Here is a 16,940-nt window from a genome sequence, read left to right on the forward strand (position 1 = left end):
GCAAAATTTTCCTCCTTATTTAAGGTAGAATATGTATTTTGAATGAACACTCCAAACATATTCTTATATTTGAATCCTAAATAAGGTTATAACAAATTCTACCTAATCCCAGTGCACCCACTGATTGTAAAGGACTGCTAGGGATGATTGAGTTATTTGAAAACAGTGAAAAATTTAATAGAGATTAATAACATAGACACTATGTAGTCATTAGCTTCTGATGTGACAGCTGCTTTTTATCCCATGAATTTAGAAGGGTGGCTTATTTTTCCATGGAGAGAATATGATTCTCAAAATATAGAATGATAATTTGGTAGAAAGTTGGAAATAAAAGATTTCCTTTAGAACCCTCTTGGATTTTAAAATGGTGATTTGCTGGTAGCAAGTTGATTGAAAATGTTATCTGACTTGTATGTTAAAATGAGATTTAAATAATTGATTTAATGAGAGACAGAATATTCAGTTACAGAAGTAATTGGTTGGCAAAGCCTTTAGAACAGAATTATTTAGTCCTTGTTATAAAGGATTGCATCTTTAATCAGGGTTCTTAATTTGATTTCTTGAATGTATCTGTGGCTTGTCTGACAAGCTCGGTAACAAATGAGTTCTGAATTGTAGGAACTGATCAAAATGTAATCAGTGTCAATTGCCATTGTTGTAGTTTATTGCATAGGGCTGTCACTCGCTGTAATCAAGAAATGTTGAATGTGCTTTAAAAAGTCTCCAGACCTTTGAGTAATTGACTTCGTATGTATGATGTTATGGCTGTGAAACAACCATCACTTCCTGTTTGACTTTATTTTCAAAAAGTTTGAGTCCAACATTGAGTTGTCATCCATTCTTTGTCATGTCTGAGCTTAAGAGTTTTTGGGCAACATGCGTGACTTTGCATGCTGGTCACATTTTGACAGCCTGTTCTATTTTTGTGCTTTACGAAAGAAAATATTAACAAGATGTTTTCTTCTCTATGTAGACAAATAAAACAAATACAATGTAAGGAAGAAAAAGAAAAAAAAAATTACCCTGAAGCAACCAGTGGGTGTTTTTTTGTTTTGTTTTGTTTTGTTTTAATCTTGGTTGGGACGTCATTCTGGAGTGAGGGAGAAAGGGTCTCTTCCATGAATCTTTTATTTATTTTTCTTCACATGATAGGAATGTAGAAAGCCAGGCAAGTTTCCGTTGATGACTTGCTACCATTCTTATCCATTCCTTCCTTTGGGTGGGTGCCACCACTGAACCCTTAGGCTTTTTAGCCACTTTGCCGTGATGGTGATCTGCCACATGTAATAATTTATGAAAATTGGCCTATGTTCCTGCCTTGTTTACTTCAACCAGAATCAACTTTTTCTACTCTTTTTCTTTTTTGGTACCACACACTTTTGCCTTAGAACTTAGTAGCTATTTAAAAGGGCACTGGGAAGCAACACATCAATAACACTTTTAGAACAAAGAAAACTAATTTCATTTGGAGTGAATGTTAGAGGTATTACAGAATCATCCAATTTTTCCAAGATAAGTGTGTCATTGTAATGTCAGTGTGGAAGAGGACCCCTAAATGACTCTCCCTTCTTAGATAGCTTTTCTTTTACAAATCAAATTTATTTTTTGACAGATACATAAAAATTAGACATATTAATAGGATAGTGTATTTTGATACATGTACACGTTGTGCATTGTTTAAATCGGGTAAAACATCAATGACTTTTTAAGTCTGCATGTCGTCATATTTCTGTTTTGGTCGATCCTGTGTTAATCTTTAGAGTAATAATGTAATGAATACAAATCTTGAAACATGGGCTCAAGTTTATTCTTTGCCCCAGCTTGTTGCCATTCTAAAAGTTTGCTGTTAGTAAGAGGTGCCACCTCTTCCTCCTGTAATAACATCTCATAGCAGCTGTGCTACCTGCGGTGAGTTAACCCACTCATTGAACTGGAAAAGCCACATGCTTTAAGCCATGGCTGCTTTAACATGAAGGAGGTGTTGATGATGCTGTGAGCTGTACATGAACGATACCAGTTAGAGATGTTGAAACACCATACCATGTCTTCATTCTTCCATACTTTGGCCTCAAACTTACCCCTTTGCTTTGATCTCTACTACAGATTTTCTGAAGTGCTATATAAGACTAGTAATAGAACATGACTGATAGTATTATAAAGAAATTGCATGTAATGTTGTTTTGGTAGGGAAACCACAGGATTAATTATTTGTTAATTAAATGGATTCAGCATTTTAAAAATGGAAGCTTCTGTGAGTCTGTCAGGATGGCTTCTGCATGTTCCAGGTTTTAATGAACTTTTCTTTCTTGCTTGTTCCCTAGATGTAAAAACATGCAGTGAGCTGGACCTGGAGAATTCCATAGACTGGGAAGTGAAGACAATAACAAGTGCCCTGAAACAGTATCTGAGGTAAGGTCCTCTCAGTAATAGGAGGAAAGAGTGAACAAGGAGTACTATAACATAAAGCAGGTGCCTACTCTGCACATAGATACCAATAGTTATTAAAAAGGAAAGCATTGAGCTAATAATGTTCCAGAAGGTAAGATAGATAGTAGGTGGACATCAGTTGCCCAGTCAGCTATAACAGAATAGCCTTTGGTCTTAAAATAGAAATCTATTGTTGATGTGAGTTTTAGGAATAAACACTATGAAACAACGAGGATTCAGTAAGGAAGACTACTTATTGAATTCACTGACTCTCTTAATTGTTTTAAGCTAATCTTGAAAATTCTGAAAATTCAAATATTTCAACAGAATTTTATAACAGTTAATTACAAAGCTGTTTGAAAACTTTACTTGGGATTTTAATGTAAATTTAGAATTTTCATTTATTATAGGAAATATGGAATGGGACTGGAGTTAAGAAAAGAGTTCAGCATTTTAACGAGTAGCAAACTTTTTCTAAAAAGGAAGGAATTCAGGCATAAAAGTTTGGTTTGATGAAGAATAAAAATAGGAAGTACAAAATTGAAGAATGGGAAAAACATCACAACTGTTAATTCCTGTGTTATGGTTCTGTTAGGGACTTGGATTTTTATACGCACACAACTCCCTCCTCCTGACCCGCCCCACCAAAAGGGCAGAGCTTTCCCAGGGTCAGCTGTTATGAACCATGTATAGGGTGCTTTTTTAAAAAAATATTTTTTTGTTGTAGATGGACACAATACTTTTATTTATTTTTATGTCGTGCTGAGGATTGAACCCAGGGCCTCACATGTGCTAGGCAAGTGCTCTACCACTGAGCCACAACCCCAGCCCTATAAGGTGCTTTTTTAATTACTTGGGTTCCAACCAGCACATTAGAATCTACTTAAGTTACACATTGTGCATTTAACAAATTATGAAAAACTTCAAATATGAAAGGCCAGAGAGATCAGTGTAATGAATCCTCATGGCCCTATTACAGTTCTTCAGCTTAGTATCTCGTTCTTCTCGATGATTCATTTATCTCCCTGCCTGCTACTTTTTGGGGATGATTCTTTATAAAGATTTTCCAAAAACTATATTGCTATGTCTGTAAATACTTGAGTATATATTTCAAAAAAGACAGACTTTACAATCAGAAGCTAATTATGATATCCAACAAAATTAATATCTTCCAGTATTCAGTCCTTATTCAGTTTTCACTAAAGTGAGAAAAGTCTCTCCCCCAACCAAAAAAAATTTTTAAGTCTTTTTGTATTTGGTTTAAATCCCACAGGTTTTAAACAGTATCGACAGTCTATGTGCTTGATAAGTTTTAAGTCTCTCTTAATCTGTACAGTTCTTTCCCTCTCGACCATTGGCATTTATTTGTTGAAGAAACTGGCTCGGTTTTTAAAGTATAATTTTCTGCATTTTAGATATGGCATGAGGTCATTTAACATGATTCTCTAGCCGCTGTATTTTCTGCAAATAGTTAAATCTATAGTCTTTTTTGGGTTCAGATTGGGTTTTTATTTATATATTTCAAGAGTATCAGAGTGCAGCTGTATTCTTCCTGTTGGATCGCATCAGGCAACCTATGTTGTCTGGTTGTTCTTCTCTTTACATCATTAACATTTTTCAGTGGGCTCACGTGTGCATTACCTGTTTTCAGATACTTCTTTTGCAGATGTTTTTAGCTACCCTTAACATTTTTTTCTTCAGTGAGTCAATAGAGGAGCAAAAGGAAGGCTGAATCCATGTAGTGATCATCTAGATTGCCACTGGTAGTGACTGTGGTTTAGAGGAGGATTAAAATGAATCTCATCAGTCCTTCTCTAGGATTAGCATGTAAGCGCTCTGCAGACTGGCGTCTTATATGTCCCATGCATTGCAATATTTCTAACAACTGGAGGTATGCCTGTCATTGAGTATTTAGAGAAATGGCGCTGAACCGAGGGTGATTTTGCCCCCCTGGTGATGTTTGGAAATATCTGCAGACATTTTTGGTTTCGTGACCGCTGGAGAGGGTGCTGCTGTAATCTAATGAATGGAGGGCTGGGCTGGGCTGCTAAATACCCGATAGTGCACAGGGCAGCTGAGCCTTCCCTGCAGAATTACTTGATCCAAAATAATGGAGTTGAGAAAACCCGTATTAGGTGGTTGAAAGAAAGAATGGATGAGGGTATAAAAATATTACAAATTGCATATGTTAACTTGACTAGCAGAGGATTCTACCACTCTAACAGATGGTAAGGGAATGGATTAAGATGACTAAGTTATTGGTGGAAAACTAAGGGTAAAACTTAATTCTTTCTTAGTAAATTGTGTGCTTTTTGCCTCTGATATACATTGTTCTTTTCCTTTGTGGAAAATTAGCCTCAAAACCAGAGGATCTTATTCTTTATGTGCAATTTTTTTTTTTTTTTTTTTTTGAGCTGGGAATTGAACCCAGAACTTTGTGCATGCTAGGTGAGTGCTCTACCACTAAACCACATCCCTAGTCCCTCTTTTGGATCTTGATGTTCTCTAAAGCTAGTTCCTAATTGCCCTTGGTCTTGTGTTGCTTTTTCTGCATTTTTTCTCTCATTATGTTGCTCCATCATATTGCATTCCACTTTGAAGCAAACATTGCCTACGGAACGAAATTATGAGATGCTATTATTATATAATTTCACTCCTAACAATATACACATTCTGCCTGAATGTGATGAAGTGATTATCATAAGATGGCAGATGCCTTGGGAGATTCGAAAGTTAGGTTGCTGTTCTTTTCCCCTATGTTATTTTTAGCAACTGAAAATGCAGTAATTAGGATTTAATTGACACTTTTTCTGGTGATGGACCAAATGGAAGAAAACTGAGTTGTTACCTAATTCCACGTTGGCTACATGGTTATGTCCAAAGCAAATGTATTTCCCTCATCATGACAGAGAAGTGTAATGCAATGGTCAAGGGCATGAGGTCTGGAGCCACCCAGTTGCCAGGTTGGAATCTCAGCTCTGTCTTTCACAGTAAGAGCTGAAATACAGCTTTTTCTCACCAAGAAACAAGAACAACAAAAAGACCAAAGTCTTGCCTTGCCTCAAATTCTTTTCCTGGCGAATAACTGAGCCATTACTGGATGGGAGGCTGGAAGTGGAGGAAGCAAACTACGATAGGAAGCAAAGCCCTCAGGGTCTTGGAGAAAGAAAGATGGCGGTGGTGGCCTTACACATGGCATCTTCCTTCTTCTCCTGACTTGAGGCAACAATTTTACTCCCATGCTTTGGAGAACTGAATTCGAGCCCTTGGAATGATTTCTTACCTATGCAGACCATAATTTTGAGTTCCTGCAGCATGTTCATCACAACCGTTTCCCATTGTGGGGTGACAAATGATCTCTTTTGTGATGTTTCTAGTAAAATGATTTTACCTGGAAGAAACTTCTTTTAAGTCTGGAAATTGGAATGGGATTTTTGGGGAAGGAAATGCCAGCTTAGGTAAATACTATGATTTGTATCTCCCGGCAGATCGCAATGGGTGGTAAAGAGAGGTGGCTTGAAAACATGTTGGGTGGGAGGCTGAGAGATGCAGTGACTCAGTGTAATAAATTCTGTATGGGGAGCTTGTCATTTTTATTACTGCTTCCCTAACATTAACGGTATTTATTTTTTATGCCGCATTGCCTAGCTATAGACATATGGCAATGATATAAGTAGCTTATAGAGGATGCTTAGGCACAAACTCATTTATTGGAGAAGAAATGCTCTCTGGTTTTTCTCGGTGTTTTTATTCTTCCCTCTCTTCAATTATGCACCCTCTGTTTTCCTTCCCTGCTGGATAACCATTTTCCTCCTTTGCTCTTTCTGCTTGTCCTTAAAGAAACTAAAACCCCAAAGGTTGACTTCTAGTTAGTGTTTCTTTCTCCGGATTTAGGCTGTGATGTGTTTGATTTCTTTTTTCTTTTTTAAATGGGAGTGTAGGGGAAGAAGAGGAAGGAGAGCAGAAATAAGGGAAGTTTTAATTTGTTTATGGTTGTCATTTTGTATACGTATGTGTACCGAAGTATCCTAAGCTGTGGGTAAGGAACATACTTGTAACAGTTTTTTTGCATTCATTTTTTTTTTACCTTTATTATAGTGCAATTGACATAATCAGCTAAACAGCTTTATTGTGTAATTGAAATATAATGAGCTCTCCATATTTATAATATACATTTCGATAAGTCTGATGTATTTATACGCCTGTGAAACCGTCACCATAATCAAGATAAACAGTCTTTGGAAATGCCTCCTTTCTATGTACCCCTCCCTTCTCAGGTCTGACCTTTAGGTAACTGTTTTTCTGCTTTATTTCATTATATATTAAGTTGGAGTTCTTATAATTATGTATAAATAAGCTATATAGCATATGTTTTAGGAAAACAATCTAGATTCTTTCACTTAGAAGTAGAGATTCACCTATGTTGTAGTATATTCTAGTAGTTTATGCCTTTTGACTGCTAACTACTGATCTATTGGATGGATATACCACATTTTTTTTTCTTTTTAATCCTTTGATCTGTTGATAGATATATGAGTTGTTTGTAGTTTGACTATTGTACCTAGAGCTGCTAAAAACATTTATGGGTAAATCTTGAGAGGGACATGCACTTTTTTGGGGAGGGGGGCGGGTACTAAGGATTGAAGCCAGGGGTGCTTGACCACTGAGCCACATCACCAGCCCTTTCTATTTTTATTATTTAAAGACAAGGTCTCACTAAGTTGTTTAGGGCCTTGCTAAATTGCCGAGGCTGTCTTTGAACTCGTGATCCTCTTGCCTCAGCCTCCTAAGTTACTGGGATGACAAGTGTGATCCACTGTGCCCGTCTGCACTTTCATTTCTTATGGATAAATCCCAGAGTGGAATATCTAGATCATGATTAACTTTTTGGGAAATTGACAAACTTTTGTTCAAATTTGATTCATTTATACTCCCACCTACAGTAGTGTACAGGAGTCCTGCTGCTTCTATATCCTTGTCAAATCTTGCTATGGTCATTTTTGTTGTTGTTGTTTTTATTTTATTTTTTTTAAGTTTTAGCTGATTTAATAGGTACGTGATAGCTCATTGTGCTTTTAATGTGAACTTCCCCAGTGACTATTAATGTTAAACATTTTTGTTACGTAGGTTGTCTTTTCATTTTTTTTTAACAGTGTCATTCAATGAGAAGTTATTAACTTTGATAAAGTCCAGTTTGTCAATTTGTTTCTTTTTTTGGACTATGCTGTTGGTGATATCAAGAAATCTTGGCTTAACATAGTCATAAAGGCTATCTTTTATATTAAAGAAATGTTATTGTTTTTAGGTTTTCCACTGAGATTTATGATATATTTTAAGTTTTGTGAAAGATATGAGGAATGGAGTCAAATTCACTTTTGCATATGGATATTCAGTGTTTGCATTATGATTTGTGGGAAAGACGGTGCTTTTTCCCCCACTGTGTTGTCTACTGTGATGATCATAATACCGGCTTTTCCCCCTCTTTTTTTAGTTTGCTGGTATGGTGAATTGCATTGATTTTTTTTTTTCAAAGTGGTAGGTCAGGGTGAGAAAGCCAGCTGGGTTGTGATCTTTTATCCTTTTATGTATCTTGTTGAATTTAATTTACTAACATTTAAAGTTACTTCTGTTTGTTAGTGGTACTTTTCTGTCATTTTCTTGAAATGTTTTCAGTTTTTTTTTTTAAGTTTTTTTTTTTTTTATTGTTGGTCGTTCAAAACATTACATAGTTCTAAATACATCATATTTCACAGTTTGATTCAAGTGGGTTATGAACTCCCAATTTTACCCCGTATACAGATTGCTGAATCACATCAGTTACCCTTCCATTGATTGACATATTGCCTTTCTAGTGTCTGATGCATTCTGCTGTCTGTCCTATTCTCTACTATCCCCCCTCCCCTCCCCTCCCCTCCCCTTTTCTCTCTCTACCCCTTCTACTGTAAATCATTTCTTCCATTTGTATTATCTTGTCTTACCCCTCCTTTCCTCTTATATGTCATTTTGTATAACCCTGAGGATCGCCTTCCATTTCCATGCGGTTTCCCTTCTCACTCCCTTTCCCTCCCACCTCTCATCCCTGTTTAATGTAAATCTTCTTCTCAAACTTCCGTCCCTACCCTGTCCTTGTTTATTCCCCTTATATCAAAGGGGTCATTTGGTATTTATTTTTTAAAGATTGACTAGCTTCACTTAGCATAATCTGCTCTAATGCCATCCATTTCCCTCCAAATTCTATGATTTTGTCATTTCTTTCTGCAGAGTAATACTCCATTGTGTATAAATGCCACATTTTTTTTATCCATTCATCTATTGAAGGGCATCTAGGCTGATTCCACAATCTTGCTATCGTGAATTGTGCTGCTATGAACATCGATGTAGCAGTGTCCCTGTAGCATGCTCTTATTAGGTCTTTGGGGAATAGACCGAGAAGGGGAATAGCTGGGTCAAATGGTGGTTCCATTCCCAGCTTTCCAAGAAATCTCCATACTGCTTTCCAAATTGGCTGCACCAATTTGCAGTCCCACCAGCAATGAACAAGAGTGCCCTTTTCCCAGCATCCTCTCCAGCACTTATTGTTGTTTGACTTTCTAATGGCTGCCAATCTTACTGGGGTGAGATGGTATCTTAGGGTAGTTTTGATTTGCATTTCTCTGACTGCTAGAGATGGTGAGCATTTTTTCATGTACTTATTGATTGATTGTATGTCCTCCTCTGAGAAGTGTCTGTTCAGGTCCTTGGCCCATTTATTGATTGGGTTATTTGTTATCTTATTGTCTAATTTTTTGAGTTCTTTGTATATTCTGGTTATTAGGGCTCTATCTGAAGTGTGTGGAGTAAAGATTTGTTCCCAGGATGTAGGCTCCCTGTTTATCTCTCTTATTGTTTCTTTTGCTGAGAAAAAACTTTTTAGTTTGAGTAAGTCCCATTTGTTGATTATAGTTGTTAACTTTTGCACTATGGGTGTCCTATTGAGGAATTTGGAGCCCGATCCCACAGTATGTAGATCATACCCTACTTTTTCTTCTATCAGATGCCGTGTCTCTGGTTTAATATCAAGCTCCTTGATCCATTTTGAGTTAACTTTTGTGCATGGCGAGAGATAGGGATTCAGCTTCATTTTGATGCAAATGGATTTCCAGTTTTCCCAGCACCATTTGTTGAAGATGCTATCCTTCCTCCATTGCATGCTTTTAGACCCTTTATCAAATATAAGATAGTTGTAGTTTTGTGGGTTGGTTACTGTGTCCTCTATTCTGTACCATTGGTCCACCCGCCTGTTTTGGTACCAGTACCATGCTGTTTTAGTTACTATTGCTCTGTAGTATAGTTTGAAGTCTGGTATCGCTATACAGCCTGATTCACACTTCCTGCTTAGCATTGTTTTTGCTATTCTGGGTCTTTTATTATTCCATATGAATTTCATGATTCTCTTATCTATTTCTACAAGAAATGCCATTGGGATTTTGATTGGCATTGCATTAAACTTATAGAGAACTTTTGGTAATATCGCCATCTTGATGATGTTGGTTCTGCCTATCCATGAGCAGGGTATATTTTTCCATCTTCTAAGGTCTTCTTCTATATCTTTCTTTAGGGTTCTGTAATTTTCATTGTATAAATCTTTCACCTCTTTTGTTAGGTTGATTCCCAAGTATTTTATTTTTTGGGGGGATATTGTGAATGGAGTAGTTGTCCTTGTTTCCATTTCAGAGGATTTGTCGCTGATATACAGGAATGCTTTTGATTTATGCGTGTTGATCTTATATCCTGCCACTTTGCTGAATTCATTTATTAGTTCTAATAGCTTCTTTGTAGACCCTTTTGGGTCTGCTAGGTATAGAATCATATCATCTGCAAATAGTGATAATTTAAGTTCTTCTTTTCCTATTTTTATGCCTTTAATTTCTTTTGTCTGTCTAATTGCTCTGGCCAGTGTTTCGAGGACTATGTTGAACAGAAGTGGTGAGAGAGGGCATCCCTGTCTTGTACCAGATCTTAGAGGGAATGCCTTCAATTTTTCTCCATTCAGAATGATGCTGGCCTGTGGCTTATCATAGATTGCTTTTACACTGTTGAGGTATGATCCTGTTATCCCTAATTTTTCTAGCGTTTTGAACATAAAGGGATGCTGTACTTTGTCGAATGCTTTTTCTGCATCTATTGAGATGATCATATGGTTCTTATTTTTAAGTCTATTGATGTGGTGAATAACATTTATTGATTTCCGTATATTAAACCAGCCTTGCATCCCAGGGATGAATCCTACTTGATCATGATGTATAATTTTTTTGATATGTATTTGAATCCGATTCGCCAGAATTTTATTGAGGATTTTTGCGTCAAGGTTCATTAGAGATATTGGTCTGTAGTTTTCCTTCTTTGAAGTGTCTTTGTCTGGTTTCGGAATCAGGGTGATGTTGGCCTCGTAGAATGAATTTGGAAGTTCTCCCTCTTTTTCTATTTCCTGAAATAGCTTGAAAAGTATTGGTGTTAGTTCCTCTTTAAAGGTTTTGTAAAACTCTGCTGTATACCCATCCGGTCCTGGGCTTTTCTTAGTTGGTAGTCTTTTGATGGTTTCTTCTATTTCCTCTATTGTTATTGGTCTGTTTAGGTTGTCTATATCCTCCTGGCTCAATCTGGGCAGATCATAGGACTCAAGGAATTTATCTATGCCTTCACTATCTTCTATTTTATTGGAGTATAAGGATTCAAAGTAATTTCTGATTATCTTCTGTATTTCTGAAGTGTCTGTTGTGATATTGCCTTTTTCATCCCGTATGCTAGTAATTTGGGTTCTCTCTCTTCTTCTCTTCGTTAGCATGGCTAAGGGTCTGTCAATTTTATTTATTTTTTCAAAGAACCAGCTTTTAGTTTTGTCAATTTTTTCAATTGTTTCTTTTGTTTCAATTTCATTAATTTCAGCTCTGATTTTAATTATTTCTTGCCTTCTACTTCTTTTGCTGTTGTTTTGCTCTTTTTCTAGGATTTTGAGATGAAGTATGAGATCATTTATTTGTTGGTTTTTTCTTTTTTTGAGGAATGAACTCCAAGCAATGAATTTTCCTCTTACAACTGCTTTCAATGTGTCCCATAGATTCCGATATGTTGTGTCTGTGTTTTCATTTAACTCTAGGAATTTTTTAATTTCCTCCTTGATGTCTTCTAAAACCCATTGATCACTCAGCAACCTATTGTTCATTCTCCAGGTGATGCTTGCTTTTTCCTTTCTTCTTTTATCATTGATTTTCAGTTTCATTCCATTATGATCAGGTAAGATGCATGGTATTATCTCTACCCCTTTGTATTGTCTAAGAGTTGCCCTGTGACATAATATATGGTCTATTTTTGAGAAGGTTCCATGTGCTGCTGAGAAAAAAGTATAGCTACTTGATGTTGGGTGGTATAGTCTATATATGTCAATTAAGTCTAGGTTGTTAATTGTGTTATTGAGTTCTATAGTTTCCTTATTTAACTTTTGTTTGGAAGATCTGTCCAGTGGTGAGAGAGGTGTGTTGAAGTCTCCCATGATTATTGTATGGTGGTCTATTAGACTCTTGAACTTGAGAAGAGTTTGCTTGATGAACATAGCTGCACCATTATTTGGGGCATATATATTTATGATTGTTATGTCTTGTTGGTGTATGGTTCCCTTGAGCAGTATGAAGTGACCTTCTATATCCCTTTTGATTAGCTTTGGCTTGAAATCTATTTTATTAGATATGAGTATGGACACTCCTGCTTGTTTCCGCGGTCCATATGAGTGATATGATTTTTCCCAACCTTTCACCTTCAGTCTATGTATATCTTTTCCTATCAAATGCGTCTCCTGTAGACAGCATATTGTTGGGTCTTGTTTTTTGATCCATTCTACTAGCCTGTGTCTCTTAATTGGTGAGTTTAAGCCATTAACATTTAGGGTTATTATTGAGATATGGTTTGTTCTTCTATCCATATTTGTTTATTGATGTTACTAAACCTGATTTGTTATCCTCTTTGACTACTTTCCCCCCTTTACTGTCCTACCTCCCATTGTTGGTTTTGAATGTTATTTTCCATTTCCTCTTCCTGTAATATTTTGCCAAGGATTTTTTGAAGAGATGGTTTTCTAGCTGCGAATTCTTTTAACTTTTGTTTATCGTGGAAGGTTTTAATTTCATCTTCTAACCTGAAGCTTAATTTCGCCGGATACAAGATTCTTGGTTGGAGCCCATTGTCTTTCAGTGTTTGAAATATGTTATTCCAGGATCTTCTAGCTTTCAGAGTCTGTGTTGAGAGATCAGCTGTTATCCTGATTGGTTTACCCCTAAATGTAATCTGCTTTCTTTCTCTTGCAGCTTTTAAAATTCTCTCCTTATTCTGTATGTTGGACATCTTCATTATAATGTGTCTAGGTGTGGATCTCTTATGATTTTGCACATTCGGCGTCCTGTAGGCTTCTAGGATTTGGGATTCTGTCTCATTCTTCAATTCTGGGAAGTTTTCTCGTATTGTTTCACTGAATAGACTGTTTATTCCTTTGCAATGGAGCTCTGTGCCTTCCTGTATCCCAATGACTCTTAAATTTGGTCTTTTGATATTGTTCCATAATTCTTGGATGTTCTGCTCATGGTTTCTTAGCAGACTTGCTGAGCTGTCTATGTTCTTTTCCAGTTGAAATACTTTGTCTTCATTGTCTGATGTTCTCTCTTCTAAGTGATCTACTCTGCTGGTAGTATTCTCAATTGAGTTTTTAAGTTGGTTTATTGTTTCCTGCATTTCTAGAATTTCTATTTGTTTGTTTTTTATTACCTCTATCTCCCTGTGAAATTGATCTTTTACTTCCTGGATTTGTTTGTCAATGTGATCTTTCATTGTCTGATTTTGCTGTCTCATGTCTTCTTGAGACTCCAGATCATCTGAAGCATATATATCCTGAACTCTTTATCTGATATTCCATCTGTTGCAGCTATTACCTCTTCTAAAGTTGAGTTGACCTGCATTGCTTGTGGTCCTTTCTTTCCTTGTCTTTTCATACTGCTCGCGTTTCTTTCTGCTTGGTGCAACTGTTGTGTTTTTGAAATTTACCCCCTATTTATTTATGTTGCTCTTGTATAGTTGAAAAGTCTCCCTTGCAGGTGCGGGCGGCGGCTGTGCCCCTACTCCAATTGGGGTGATGTGTCTACCACGCTGGCGTCTCTCTGGGCCTGTTCCGGGAGTGGAAGGCGGCTCTGCTCTGTCCCTATTCCAATTGGGGTGTCGTGACTACCATGCTGGCAGGTCGCTGGGCCTGTTCCGGGCGTGGGCGGTGGGCTTGGCTGGCGGGATTCCACCTAATGGCCTTCCCTAACCTCCCTGCTTGTTAATTAATGGCTTCACTGAGGCGCCACGCCTTCTGTAGCCGCAGGTCAGGCCGCGCGAATCAGTTGGCCTGGATCTCCGGGGCCCTGCTGCAGGCTGCTGGGATCCCTGGCACTCTATCACTTTGATTTTTTTCTGCTTGCCCCTCCCCCAGTGCTGGCTAGCCAGGTTTCGTTTTGGCTGCTACTGGGAGGAGGGGTTGGAGGTCAGGTGTCTCTGGTTTCCCCCTAGTCTTTATGGAGGCTCAGCTTGATACTCCCTCTCCCGGCAAGCCTAGGAGAGATTTTATGCGAATTCCCGCTGTCTGGGGGGTGAGCTGAATGACACCGACCTGTTTTGATGTTGCACTCTGAAGGAGAGTGGCGGTGTATCCTTCAGCTTTCCCGGATGGTGGCCGCTGACTGCCTCGGTGGAGTGTCCGCTGTGGGGGATGGGACTGTACCGCTTCCTTCCCCTTCTGAGATCCCAGCTCGGCCCAAGGGTCCGTGTGGGCTTGGCTGGTGGGATTCCACCTAATGGCCTTCCCTAACCTCCCTGCTTGCTAATTAATGGCTTCACTGAGGCGCCACGCCTTCTGTAGCCGCAGGGCAGGCCGCGCGAATCAGTTGGCCTGGATCTCCCTGGTCCTGCTGCAGGCTGTTGGGATCCCTGGCACTCTATCACTTTGATTTTTTCTCAAATGTTTTCAGTTTTGATATGTTCCCTCACAGAATAAGAGTAAGTATTCTATTTTCTGGAAGGAAATACATATACACACACATACATACATACCTACTGATACTTTCTGAAAAAAATATAAATAAAACTGAAATTGTTTCTTCCATAATTGTTTGATAGAATTCACCGAATTCACCAACAAAGTCATCTGGGTCCGAGTTTTCTTACACTAGATTTTTAACTACAAATTCAATTTTTCTGATAGATCTAGGATTAACAAGTATAGGATTACTAAGGTTATCTTTTATCTTAAGTAAGCTTTGGTAGTTTCCAGCTTTTCAGACATTTGTCTATTTTGTGTAAATTGCTGCATGTATGGACATGAAACCATTTGTAATATTCCCTGTTTTCTCTTTAATATTGTTACAACCTTTGGTGATTGTGCAGTAACCATTCTTTTTTTTTTTGCTTTAAAAATGACAGAGCCATTTTTTTTTTAAGCTGTTGATTGTTAAAGTAACCCTTTCACCCAGAAAAAGGATGTGGAATGTCAAGAATCTGAGTCCATTAGGTTTGCAGTTTCTCAATCTGAAAATGAATGCGGAACAGCATATTTGTAAATGCAGACCTATGACAGCATATGTAAATTGGATATTTTATTAAATTCAAAGCTCCTTTAAAATAGTAACCAGTAGTCTGATGTGTCATATAATGTGATAGAACTGCAGGTTTATGGTCATCCCCCTTGTATCCCTAATGTCCACTGAATTCTTTTTTTATTCTAATTTGTTATATATGACAGCCGAATGCATTACAATTCATATTACACATGTAGAGCACAATTTTTCATACCTCTGGTTGTATACAAAGTATATTCACACCACTCATGTCTTTATACATGTACTTAGGGTAACGATGCCCATCTCATTCCACTCTCATTTCTACCCTCATGCCTGCTCCCTTCCCCTCCCACCCCTTTGCCCTATCTAGAGTTCGTCTATTCCTCCCTTGCTCCCCCTTCCAACCCCACTATGAATCACCCTCCTTATATCAGAGAAAACATTCGTCATTTTTTTTTTTTTTTGGGATTGGCTAACTTCACTTAGCATTATATTCCCTAACTCCATCCATTTACCTGCAGATGCCATGATTTTATTATCTTTTATTGCTGAGTAATATTCCATTGTGTATATAGATCACATTTTCTTTATCCATTCATCTGCTGAAGGGCATCTATGTTGGTTCCACAGTTTACCTATTGTGAATTGTGCTGCGATAAACATTGACGTGGCTGTGTCCCTGTCGAATGCTGTTTATATTTAAGTCTTTAGGCATAGACTGAGGAGTGGGATTGCTGGTTCAAAAGGTGGTTCCATTCCCAGTTTTCCAAGGAATCTCCATTCTGCTTTCTATATTGGCTGCAGCATTTTGCACTCCCACTAGCAATGTGTGAGTGTGCCTTTTCCTCCACATCCTCGCCAACACTTATTGGTTTGTATTCTTAATAGCTGCCATTCTGACTGGCGTGAGATGAAATCTGAGTAGTTTTAATTTGCATTTCTCTAATTGCTAAGATGTTGAACATTTTTTCATATATTTCGATTGATTGTATATCCTTTTCTGAGAAGTGTCTGTTCAGTTCCTTGGCTCATTTATTAGTTGGGTTATTTGTTTTTTTGGTGTTTCGATTTTTTGAGCTCTTTCTTTATATACCCTGGAGATGAATAATCTAGCGGATGTGCAAGTGGTAAAAATTTACTCCCAACCTGTACGCCCTCTATTCACCTCATTGATTGTTTCTTTTGCTGAGAATAAGCTTTTTAGTTTGAATCCCTCCCATTTATTAATTCTTGATCTGAATTCTTGCACTATAGGAGTCTTATTAAGGAAGTAGGGGCCTAATCTGATATGATGGACATTGGGGCCTACTTTTTCTTCTGTTAGATGCAGGGTGTGTGGTTTAATTCCTAGGTCTTTGATCCACTGAGAGTTGAGTTTTGTGCATGGTGAGAGATAGGAATTTCATTTCGGTTTTTTTGCCTATGAATTTCCAGTTTTCCCAGCACCATTTGTTGAAGAGGCTAACCATTCTCCTTTTTGACATTGGCTATTCATATTTTCTCTATTTCCTAGTCACTTGGGTTAGATTTATCGATTTTATTGATCATCTTAAGTAACTGGTTTTGGATTAACATCTCTATTTTTGGTTTTCACTCATTTTCTTTTTGGTCAATATTATTTTTATTCTTCTTACTTTGGTTTTAATTCATTTTTTCCTCCCTTGCTTTCAGGTAGAAAGTATAGTTGTTGGTTTAAGGTTGTCTTTTCTAATGTAGATGTTTAACAGTATACATGTGCTCCAAAGTACAGCTTAATCGACATCCCTAAGATTCTGATAGACTGTATTTTAATTTAGTTCAAAATACTTTCAAATCTCCCTTTCTTTGATGTTTTTCAGCTCTTCTTGTTACTGATTTTGTAAATTCAGTTTTTATTTCCACGAAAGAACATGCTCT

At 37.5% G+C, this 16,940-nt stretch overlaps 1 protein-coding gene across 1 annotated transcript in view; it reads left to right on the plus strand.

Annotated features, from left to right (window-relative positions):
• Arhgap10 (Rho GTPase activating protein 10) overlaps window positions 1–16,940 on the plus strand; it is a 302,252-nt gene that overhangs the window by 177,134 nt on the left and 108,178 nt on the right. The window contains exon 15 of the mRNA XM_026392727.2: window positions 2,322–2,409. Within this exon, the coding sequence (XP_026248512.1) occupies window positions 2,322–2,409 (88 nt within the window). The remainder of the gene's footprint in view (window positions 1–2,321; window positions 2,410–16,940) is intronic.

This window comes from Urocitellus parryii, chromosome 10, assembly GCF_045843805.1.
Source record: "Urocitellus parryii isolate mUroPar1 chromosome 10, mUroPar1.hap1, whole genome shotgun sequence".
NCBI classification, from domain to species: domain Eukaryota; kingdom Metazoa; phylum Chordata; class Mammalia; order Rodentia; family Sciuridae; genus Urocitellus; species Urocitellus parryii.